This window comes from Rhinoderma darwinii, chromosome 2, assembly GCF_050947455.1.
Source record: "Rhinoderma darwinii isolate aRhiDar2 chromosome 2, aRhiDar2.hap1, whole genome shotgun sequence".
Taxonomy (NCBI): Eukaryota; Metazoa; Chordata; class Amphibia; order Anura; family Rhinodermatidae; genus Rhinoderma; species Rhinoderma darwinii.
The window spans coordinates 448,503,106-448,515,615 of record NC_134688.1 but is presented as its reverse complement, the minus strand read 5'-3'; the positions used below and the strand labels follow the sequence as shown (position 1 = coordinate 448,515,615).

Sequence of the window (12,510 nt, the reverse complement as noted above, 5' to 3'; positions counted from 1 at the left end):
ATATCACAGTACATACACACACACACACACACACACACACACACACACACTATTTATTAATGGGTTGGCTCATTAGGACAACACCTTTTTAAAAGTAGCCGACGATCATTGGGGAAGCCAACCACACATTTTCACTGCAGCGGCCACTGTAGGGGATTTGGAGTATTACATGTTGATCATTCAAATCAATAACTGTCCATGTAATACATGGACACACGCAGTCAGTCAGAGCTTACACAGCTTCTCTCTGTTCTGGCACATAAAAGGGGGTTTCAAGTGGGAGACCTGAAACTATGATGTCCATATGCCCTAATATGGAATAAGGACAGGGGTTATCGTAGTGGGAAAAGCCCTTTAACATCTAACATCGACAGCAATTCTAAAATATGTACTATAAGATATTCTAACATAAAATAATCTGAAGTTCATTTTCTTCCTACTGTAAAATTAAAAACATATTTTTGTTGCATTTTTCTAAAATAACAAAGTGTATATTAGATAATCACTGATAAACAGCATGTGTCTCATCTCTCCAGTTATTAGTTAAGCTTATTGATAATTACCTGAACAGGGAAGCACTTCCATCTTCCCACTTATAGAGGTCTGGACAAGCTCCAGATGAAGCCATGGATTCTCGGTATCTTGAAAGTCCAATCCAAAAATCTCCATCCGATTTTCCAGAGCCTGAGTTTGTGAGATTTTGCAGCATTCTTTCGATGAGTTTTTGCTCTGCTTCACTTTCAATGCTCAGAAGATTACCTCCTTCCCCATCACAGACCTGACGTGCCTGATGGTAGCCCACTCGTGCTGTTAAGTCTTGAAAATAAGCTATTTTGTAGCATGGATGCTTATAATCGGCATAGCAAACTTTTCGACCTGTGATAAAAAAACAAACAAAAAAAAACCATTAGAACAATAGAATTTAAAGTGAATTGAATGGATCCTTACAGTTGTGAAAATACAAAATGTGAATCTGTTATTTACTGATTTGTGATGTTCTTTTTAATAAAGATTTTGGGTGTGACAAAGACAAACTGAGAGGAGAGCCCAAGAAATATTAAAAATGATAGAGAGATCTTCAACCTCTGACGCTTCAGAAATACAATCCCTTCTCTGTGGCAGTGAGGGAGTTAAAAGGCATTAGGGCGTATTCACACTAGAACGGCACGGCAAAACCGCATGCAACTTTATCGTGATTTGTCGTGGATCCACAGCTAGCACAGAAACCACAGAAAATCTCTGTAAAAACGCATGCGGTTTTGCCGTGTGGTTATCGGCCCGGTTGGCTAAAAATGCAGCACAGTATCACTGTGTGAATACGCTTTTAGTCTGATGTCACTGAGCTCAGCACAGAAGTCCAGTGACGTAGGAGGAATTAATTAGGCTGCCGGGAAATGTAGCGGTAGTAATAACCCTGTATAACCTTGGCCACAGAAGCATATAATGATAACAGAGGGTCCCTGTGCAAAAAAGTGTGTGTGGGCTCCCCTCTTCAATGCCAACGAAACCAACAGAATAATATATTCCCCATATATATATATATATATATATAATTTTCAAAAAAAGCAAATGCGTCACTCACAAACTGTACATATGCCACACCATCCACACACTGGACATTTGCCACACACACACTGGACACATGAAGCACACGCCCCACTGACATACTGGACACATTCCCATTTACACATAGGACACGTGCTGCATACTCACACATAGGATTCACACGCCATCAAAATAAAACACTGATTAACCCCTTAGTGACCACTAATACGCCTTTTTACGTCGGTCACTAATGGGCTTTAGGCTAGGCTAACGCCTTTTCACGTCTTCCTAGTCTAAGTCCTGCACGGGTCTCCCGTGCAGGCTGGAGCCGGGGCTCTGCTGTCTGATGACAGCTGAGCTCCTGCTCCAACGCCCGCGATCGAAGTTTACTTCGATCGCGGCCGTTTAACCAGTTAAATGCCGCCGTCAATAGCGACCGCGGCATTTAACTTTGTTTACAGAGGGAATGAGCTCCCTCTGTCACCCATCGACGGCCCGCGAATGCAATCGCGGGTCTCCGATGGGATGTCATGGCAGCCGGGGGCCTGAAAAAAGCCCCCAGGTCTGCCCTGGACATATGCCTGTTAGGACGCGCCGGAGGCACGTCCTAACAGATTGCCTGTCAGATTTACACTGGCAGGCAATAATGCTCTGGTATACGAAGTATTCCAGAGCATTATAGCAGCGATCGGAAGATCGCACAGTAAAGTCCCCTAGTGGGACTAATAAAATAAGTCATCAAAGTGAAATAAAGATTATTAATAAAAAGTACAGTAAAAAAATAAATGAAACCATTTTTTTCCATAAAAAGTGGTTTTATTTAGTAAAAGTGTAAAAAAAAAAAAAAAGTACACATATGTGGTATCGCCGCGACCGTAATGACTCCATTAATAAAGTTAATACGTAATTTAAACCGCAAGGTGAACACCGTAAAAAAAAACGCAAAAAAACGTGGCGAAATTGCAATTTTTTTTCCATTGCCCCCCAAAAAAGTCATAATAAAAATGAATCAATAAGTCCCATGCACCCCAAAAGAGTACCATTCAAAACTACGTCTTGTCCCGCAGAAAACAAGCCCAAAAAATCACTACATTGATGGAAAAATAAAAAAATTACGGCTCTTGGAAAGCGACGATGCAAAAGCAAATAATTTTAGTTCAAAAGTGTTTTTATTGTGCAAAAGTCGTAAAACATAAAAAAACCTCTACATATGTGGTATCGCCGTAATCGTACCGACCCATAGAATAAAGGTAACATGTTATTTACGTCGCATAGTGAACGGCGTCAATTTAAAAACGCATTGAACAATGGCGGAATTTCAGTTTTTTTTATAATCCCCCCAAAAAGGTTAATAAAAGTTAATATAAAAATTATATGTACCCAAAAATGGTGCTATTAAAAAGCACAACTAATCCCGCAAAAAAACAAGTCCTCATACAGCTATGTAGACGAAAAAATAAAAACGTTATAGCTCTTTGAATGCGACTATAGAAAAACGAATAAAATAGCTTGGTCATTAGGGCCTAAAATGGGCTGGTCACTAAGGGGTTAATAAAACTTTTACCCCACTGACACAAATCTATGACCACCAATATCACATACACAGCCACACCTACCACACATGCACCACTCACACATGGGACACATGCTGCACGCTCACGGGAGAAATGCTACTCACATAGGACATGTTCCAACCCACCCACAGGACAAATTCTGCATGCTCGCCACTCACATAGGACATGTGCCAGCCTACCCACAGGACAAATGCTGAATGCTCGCCACTCACATTGGACATGTGCCAACCTACCCACAGGACAAATGCTGCATGCTAGCTTCTCACATAGGACACGTGCCAACCCACCCACAGGACAAATTCTGCATGCTCGCTACTCACATAGGACACGTGCCAACCTACCCACAGGACAAATGCTGCATGCTAGCTACTCACATAGGACACGTGCCAACCCACCCACAGGACAAATGCTGCATGCTCGCTACTCACATAGGACACGTGCCAACCTACCCACAGGACAAATGCTGCATGCTAGCTACTCACATAGGACACGTGTCAACCCACCCACAGGACAAATGCTGCATGCTTGCTACTCACATAGGACACGTGCCAACCCACCCACAGGACAAATTCTGCATGCTCGCTACTCACATAGGACATGTGTCAACCCACCGACAGGACAAATGCTGCATGCTCGCTACTCACATAGGACACGTGCCAACCCACCCACAGGACAAATGCTGCATGCTCGCTACTCACATAGGACACGTGCCAACCCACCCACAGGACAAATGCTGCATGCTCGCTACTCACATAGGACATGTGCCAACCCACAGAACAAATGCTGCATGCTTGCTACTCACATAGGACATGTGCCAACCCACCCACAGGACAAATGCTGCATGCTCGCTTTCACATGCAACTTTTAAATGATTCCTTATACTCCCGCTAGTGGTAGCTGTAACCAGAATTTCATCATTGAACTCTATGGCTGTGTGTAAAAATGGCAACTCCGCCAAAAAGATAATATATCAAATTAATCAGATTATGTGTTTAAACCACGTTAGATTATAAAATGAAACAAAAGATACACTATAAGATCTACACGGAAATATATAGCAATAGCTATTTTTTATTTTTCCTTAAAATTTCCATTTGTATCTTGTGTCAGTAAATGTTCTTTAGAAATCTTGATGCTGATTTATACATAATTTATAGGGCTGCTCTTTTTCTGGGCAATGTGGTGAGTTGCAAACTCCATGCGGTCTCTAATTTTCTCAGGGTGAAGCTTATATCTGACAAACATTCATTTCTTTGATAAGACTTCTGAGAATATTAACTTTATCAAAAAGACGTTTTATATCTTACAAAATATTCTACACAAGCTGAGATGCAAGATTTAATTGGGAAACAAATTGACAATAATTATAGATATTTTATAGTATTTATTGTACAGTTCTAATCACACAGTGCTGCATTTTTTCATGTTTGATTTATATATGTAATGTCGGGGTAGGGAAACAGACAAGTGAGCCCTAATCTACACGCCACTCAGTCCCTGCCTACTTGCAACGACCCGCCCTAGGCGACGGGGTACAACTGGGCGACGGTCCCTACACTCAATAGGTGCACGACAGACAAACAGACAAGGGTACAAAGAAGCCAGGGAAATGGGGAAGTTGCCAACGGGAACACCGTGAGCAACAAGTGAGGTGAACGAGCCGAGTCAAAGCAGAAGATGAGCGAGGTACAAAAACGCAGAGCAGAAGAGTGGTCAGAAAAGCCAAGGTCAATCACAAGCAGAGGATCTGTAGTACAAGAAGCTGCAGCAGGGCCAGGAAACAAACAGAGAAGAATCACAAGCAAAGGAGGAACAGGAAAGGTAGGTATAAATAGACAGAGGGCGAGAGCTAGCTCCGTCTGGCCAGGCTGTGATAGGCTCTCCCACTCCAAAGCCTGCCATCCTGGGTGGTGGAAGATGGAGTCAGTCTCACAGACATAGAAGCAGGTGCAGACTGATTACCTATGGGCGTCGACACAGAAGTTGTGTCTGGCAGATCCTTTACAGTACCCCCCCTTTTATGAGGGGCCACCGGACCCTTTCTAGGTGGACCTGGTTTATTGGGGAAACGGAGGTGGAACCTCCTGAGCAATACCCCAGCGTGAACATCCCGGGCAGGTACCCAAGTCCTCTCCTCAGGCCCGTATCCCCTCCAATGGACCAGGAACTGGAGGGAGCCTTGGACCATTGTGCTGTCCACAATCTTGGCCACCTCGAATTCTACCCCCTCAGGGGTGAGAACAGGGACCGGAGGTTTCCTCGAGGGAGCCAAGGACGGGGAGCAGCGTTTAAGGAGGGAAGCATGAAACACGTCGTGTACTCGAAAAGATGGGGGCAACTCCAGTCGGAAGGAGACAGGGTGACTTCAATGACCTTGTATGGCCCTATAAACCGGGGAGCAAACTTCTTGGACGGGACTTTAAGGCGCAAATTCTTTGACGATAGCCACATCAGATCCCCAACCACAAACAAGGGGTTAGCAGAACGTCTTCTATCTGCCTGAGTTCTTTGTATGCTCTGGGACTCCTCTAGGTTCTTCTGAACCTGGGCCCAGACTGTGCACAGTTCCCGATGAACGACATCTACCTCGGGATTGTTGAAACTACCAGGTGAAACGGAGGAGAACCGTGGATTAAACCCAAAATTACAGAAAAAGAAAAAGGGGGAGACCCCTGACGAGTTACTGACCCGGTTATTAAGGGAAAATTCGGCGAGGGGAATGAATGAGACCCAATCATATTGACAGTCAGAGATAAAACACCTTAAATATTTTTCTAGAGACTGATTAGTCCTCTCAGTTTGGCCATTAGTTTCATGATGGACGGCAGAGGAGAAGGACAGATCAATCTCCAACTTTTTACAGAAGGCTCTCCAAAACAATTAAACAAATTGTACCCCTCTGTCAGAAACAATATTGACAGGGACCCCATGGAGACGCAGGATGTGTTTGACAATCAAGGTAGCTAACGTCTTAGCATTGGGTAGTTCTTGAGGGGCACAAAGTGGCACATCTTACTGAAGTGGTCTACTACAACCCACACCACCGACTTGCCTTGAGATGGAGGCAAATCGGTGATGAAATCCATGGAGATATGGGTCCAAGGTCTCTGGGGAACGGGCAAAGAACATAGTAAGCCCGCTGGTCGAGACCTGGGAGTCTTGGACCTAGCACAAACTTCACAAGCGGCGACATAGGCCTTAACGTCTTTGAGCAACCCAGGCCACCAATAGTTTCTGGCAATGAGGTCTTGGTACCCAGGATGCCTGGATGGCCAGATAGTGCAGAGTCATGATTTTCCCTAAGTACCCTTAGCCGGAATTGCAGCGGGAGCTGAACCTTGATCAGCCGCAATTTCAGAGACTAAATCAGAATCAATAGAGGAAATGATTATACCTGGAGGCAAAACACAAGCAGGATCTTCCTCCGAAGCAGGGCTGGCCATGACCCAGCCCTATAGGTGACGAAAAAGTTGAATCTGGTAAAAAATAACGCCCATCGAGCTTGTCTCGGGTTTAGCCTTCGGCCAGATTCTAGGAAAACCAGATTCTTGTGGTCGGTAAGGACCGTAACCTGGTGCCTAGCCCCCTCCCGGAAGTGGCGCCACTCTTCAAATGCCCATTTAATGGCTAAGAGTTCGCGGTTGCCAATATCATAGTTACTCTCAGTGGGCGAAAACTTCCTGGAGAAGTAGGCACAGGGGCGGAGATGGGTGAGGGACCTGGTACCCTGGGACAAGGCAGCCCCCACTCCCACCTCGGACACGTCAACCTCCATGATAAATGGCTCCATTTGGTTGAGCTGAACCAGCACTGGGGCCGAGATAAAGCACTTCTTAAGGACCTCAAAAGCCTGGACAGCCTCAGGAGGCCAGTGGAGGAGATCAGCACCTTTGCGAGTGAGATCCGTAAGAGGCTTCGCGATGACCGAGAAGTTAGCAATAAATCTCCTGTAATAATTAGCGAACCCCAGGAAGCACTGTAACGCCTTCAGGGAGGCAGGTTGGACCCATTCCGCCACAGCCTGGACCTTGGCGGGGTCCATGCGGAATTCATGAGGAGTGAGGATTTGACCCAAAAACGGTATCTCCTGCACCCCAAACACACATTTTTCGGTCTTAGCAAACAGTTTGTTTTCCTGAAGGGCCTGGAGCACCTTCCTGACATGCTCAATGTGGGAGGACCAGTCCTTGGAAAACACAAATATGTCATCAAGGTACACTACAAGAAATACCCCCAGGTAGTCTCTTAAAACCTCATTTATGAAATTCCGGAAGACCGCGGGAGCATTACACAACCCAAAGGGCATGACGAGGTATTCGAAATGACCTTCGGGCGTGTTAAACGCAGTCTTCCACTCATCCCCCTCTTTGATGCGGATAAGGTTATAAGCCCCCCGTAAATCAAGCTTAGAGAACCATTGGGCCCCCTGAACCTGATTGAAGAGATCAGGAATCAAAGGAAGGGGATACTGGTTCCTTACAGTGACCTTATTCAAGTTTCAATAGTCAATGCATGGCCTAAGACCACCATCCTTCTTCCCAACGAAGAAGAAGCCAGCACCTACCGGAGAAGTAGAGGGGCGAATGTAACCCTTGGCCAGGCTTTCCTGGATATATTCTCTCATGGCTTCACGTTCGGGACAAGAGAGATTAAACATCCTACCCTTAGGGAGCTTAGCTCCTGGTACCAATTCAATTGCACAATCATATTCTCTATGAGGTGGTAACACTTCGGAGGCCTCTTTAGAGAAAACATCAGCGAAGTCCTGAACAAACTCAGGTAGAGTGTTCACCTCCTCAGGGAGAGAAATAGAATTAACAGGAAAACATGACGTCAAGCATTCATTACCCCATTTGGTAAGATCCCCAGTATTCCAGTCAAAAGTGGGATTATGCAACTGCAATCAGGGAAGGCCTAAAACCAAATCGGACGATAATCCCTGCATCACCAGTACAGAGCACTGCTCCAAATGCATGGAGCCCACAAGGAGTTCAAAAACAGGGGTATGCTGTGTAAAATAACCATTAGCAAGAGGAGTGGAGTCGATACCCACTACCGGGACAGGTTTAGGCAAATCAATCAATGGCATAGCTAGAGACATAGCAAATTCCACAGACATAATATTAGCAGAAGACCCTGAATTCACGAAGGCACTGCCGGTAGCAGACCTACCACCAAAAGAGACCAGAAAGGGAAGCAAGATTTTATTACGTTTCATATTTACGGGAAATACCTGTGCGCCCAAGTGACCTCCCCGATGGTCACTTAGGCGCGGAAGTTCTTCCGGCTGCTTATTCTTACGCCTAGGACAGTTGTTCACTTGATGCTTGTCATCCCCACAGTAGAAGCAGAGACCATTATTCCTGCGGAGCTCTCTACGCTGTTGGGGGGACACGGAGGCCCCGAGTTGCATAGGTACCTCCGAGTCTTCCGTGGAAGAACGAAGCAACGGAACCTCGGGAGGCATCATGGGGGAGTCAGAGGAGAAAACACAAACACGTTCAAGTCGTCGTTCCCTGAGACGTCGGTCAAGTCGTACCGCTAAAGCCATAACCTGATCTAGGGAGTCAGAAGAGGGATAGCTAACTAGCAGGTCTTTCAGGGCGTTCGACAGACCCAATCTAAACTGGCACCTTAAGGCAGGGTCATTCCACCGAGAAGCTACGCACCACTTCCTAAAGTCAGAACAGTGCTCCTCAACAGGTCTCTTACCCTGACGTAAGGTCACCAGCTGACTCTCGGCAAAGGCAGTCTTGTCAGTCTCGTCAAAAATGAGCCCGAGAGCAGAAAAGAAAAGATCAACGGAGGAAAGTTCAGGGGCGTCAGGAGCCAAGGAGAAGGCCCATTCTTGGGGCCCGTCCTGGAGCCGAGACATAATTATACCCACCCGCTGGCTCTCAGAACCAGAGGAGTGGGGCTTTAAGCAAAAATAGAGCCTACAACTCTCCCGAAAGGAGAAAAAAGTCTTCCGGTCCCTGAGAACCGGTAGGCAACTTGAGGTGGGGTTCAATAGGTGAGGTGAGGGGCACTACCAGGGTAGCATCAGGCTGGTTGTCCCTCTGAGCCAGGGCCTGGACCTGTAGGGAGAGGTCCTGCATTTGCTGAGCCAGGGTCTCAAGGGGGTCCATAGTAGTGTCAGGGACCAGGGTAGACTAGGTATATTGGCTTGTGATTATGTAATGTCGGGGTAGGGAAACAGACAAGTGAGCCCTAATCTACCCGCCACTCAGTCCCTGCCTACTTGCAACGACCCGCCATAGGCGACGGGGTAAAACTGGGCGACGGTCCCTACACTCAATGGTGCACGACAGACAAACAGACAAGGGTACAAAGAAGCCAGGGAAATGGGGAAGTTGCCCACGGGAACACCGTGAGCAACAAGCGAGGTGAACGAGCCGAGTCTAACCAGGAGATGAGCGAGGTACAAAAACGCAGAGCAGAAGAGTGGTCAGAAAAGCCAAGGTCAATCACAAGCAGAGGATCAGTATTACAAGAAGCTGCAGCAGGGCCAGGAAACAAACAGAGAAGAATCACAAGCAAAGAAGGAACAGGAATAGACAGAGGGCGGGAGCTAGCTCCGTCTGGCCAGGCTGTGATAGGCTCTCCCACTCCTAAGCCTGCCATCCTGGGTGGTGGAAGATGGAGTCAGTCTCACAGACATAGAAGCAGGTGCAGACTGATTGCCTATGGGCGTCGACACAGAAGTTGTGTCTGGCAGATCCTTTACAATATAATATCAATGTAGCAAAAACTATTTTATATGGAAATAAGACAGCAATACCCCAAGCCACCACAAGATATCCACAAAATGTGAATATTACATAAAGTATATGGCTGCATGGTGGTGATTAAAGTATAATTGCCCACATTTACTAAGCAGTTTATACCAGTTTCAAGCAGTGATAAGCAACAAATTGCGAGTTTTCTAAAAATTCGTCAAATTTCCACACACGATCCAGAGCAGGAGGATGCCTGCACACTTTTTCAGAAATGGCCGAAATCTGATACAACTCCAATTCACGGCCGCTAACTCTCTTCATCTTATTCCTGTCAGCCCTTGCTAACTGGTTAATACTGACAACCCTGATCCTAATAAATTCCCCCATGGGCTGTTCACCATTAATGTTTGTCAGGACATATCGTAGGTATGCCCTGACCGATGCCTGTGCATTTGACATAAATATATGACAATACATTATGGTTAATATGGTTAAAAATCACGCACACTGTTTTAATGCTTTTTTTTTGTCAATATTTGACACAGTTTTTTTTGGCCAAATACCTTTCTTTCCCTTTGGATCCACTTCTGACTTTGGCTCAAAAAATTGAGCGAAAAAATGCATTAAAACATGTGTGATCTTGGCCTTCGGCTGGGCTGGAACATAGTGTAAACGCTGCGGTATTTCTGCACAGAAATTCTGAAGTATTTAAAGTTGCAGCAAAGAGAATGAGATTTAGCAAGTCTCCGGCACAAGCTGCGGGAAAAAAAACTGCAGAAAGATCGTGCGGGAAGTGTTGTGCGGTACAACTTTCAATTCCTCAGCATGTCAATTTATGCTGCGTGTTCTGTGCGGAAATGCTACTTGTTTGGCCAATAGCATACCTCCCAAATTTAGAATTTGGAAAAGAGGGACATTTTTAAGCCACGCCCCCTAATATCCCGCATAAGCACATCAAATCACGGCCAGATCCTTCTTCAAATAACAAGAGCATATTCTCACTGCTATTCTCTAGACTTACAAAAAACAACTGTATGGACATCACAAATTTTATGGATCATATAGATTTTCTTTATGTTACTTTTCCTAACTTGAATATAAGGCTTTGTTTCACATCTGCGTTAGGGCTCCGTTCATGGGTTCCGTCAGAGCTTTCCATCAGGGGAACCCATGAACAGAATCCTAACTGAAACAAACGGAAACCATAGATTTCCGTTTGCATCACCATTGATTTCAATGGTGATGGATCCAGTGCAAATGGTTTCCGTTTGTCCCCGTTGTCTAACAATACCATCCTACGGCCACCCCAGTGCCCGGCCATCACTACAGATGGTCGAGTACTGGATCATACCCGGCTCTTCCTGATACCCATGGTGGCGGTGGGTACCGGTGTAATAATGATGGGATAGTGCTAGCCTCATTACTGGCTAACACTAAGCCCCACCTTAGTAATAGACACTGTCAATTAGACAACTGCCATTACTAAGGTGCTAATAAAGTATTAAAAAAAGCATAGACACGTAAGAAAATATTTTTTATTGAAATTCCCCCACACAACCCTCGTTAACCATTTTATTTAAATAAAAACTTAGATCATCGAAGTAATCCAACAAATCTACGATGTAGTCCAAACGGTCTAGCGGAACGAGCAAAACCCAAATACACTGGATAGGGGATATATGTATGATCACTGGGGGTTGACCACTGGGGCCCCCAGTGATAAGAACTGGGGACCGAAAGTCCCCCGATGAGACCAGCGCTTCATTCATTTCTATGGGACTTGGGGGACCGCTGTCTCCGGCAGCTCCCTAAAAATTAATGAAGCACTGGTCGAGCAAGTGCACTAGAGCTCCATTCTCATTGACCGCTTCGGGGGAATTTCGGTCCCCCCGATGTCATCGCTGGGGTCCCAGTGGTCAGACCCCCTAGCAATCACACATGTTTCCCCTATCCTGTGGATAGGGGATACATGTGGTTGTAGGAAAACGCCTTTAAAGGGATCCTGTCATCAACATCTTACCTGTTAAACTCGCCTGACCCCTCAATGGCCGCAGCTGTCCAGAGTTTGTTCCTGTTCTCTTCTTTCCTGAAGTCCTCCTCTGTCTGTAAATATCGTCGTTTAAACTCTTCCCGCCTTTTATGGTAATTAGTTTTCCCTCTGGGACTCAGCTTCTTAACCCCGCCCACCGTTGCCACCTGTCTGGCCCTGACTGGCTAAGGAGCTGTCAATCAAAAAGAAGGAGGTGGAGTCCACTCTGAGATGCTGGAGGAATGAAAGTCTGACTCTTTTCATATGAAGATTTGACTCTTTTCTGCTCATTTGCATACGGTGTGCGACCACTGAAAAACTGAATACTAAAGCTACAGAGCTTACTTAGAACATATTTATAGCTTAGATGACAATGATTTTTCACCCACTTTCACCAGGTATTGCTGGCTTTATAGCTAAAATGCTGGTGACAGGTTCCCTTTAACCTCTTAAGGACGCAGCCTAGTTTGGGCCTTAAGGCTCAGAGACCATTTTTCAAATCTGACATATTTCACTTTATGTGGTAATTACTTCGGAATGCTTTTACCTATCCAAGCGATTCTGAGATTGTTTTCTCGTGGCACATTGGGCTTTATGTTAGTGGTAAAATTTGGTCCATACATTGAGTGTTTATTTGTGAAAA

At 45.5% G+C, this 12,510-nt stretch overlaps 1 protein-coding gene across 2 annotated transcripts in view; it reads right to left on the bottom strand.

The window, feature by feature from the left end:
* The window catches only part of CHODL (chondrolectin), a 119,208-nt gene that overhangs the window by 31,372 nt on the left and 75,326 nt on the right, over window positions 1–12,510 (bottom strand). For both annotated transcript variants that reach the window (XM_075850924.1, XM_075850925.1), the window contains exon 2: window positions 564–876. In XM_075850924.1, coding sequence (XP_075707039.1) covers window positions 564–876 — 313 coding nt within the window. The remainder of the gene's footprint in view (window positions 1–563; window positions 877–12,510) is intronic.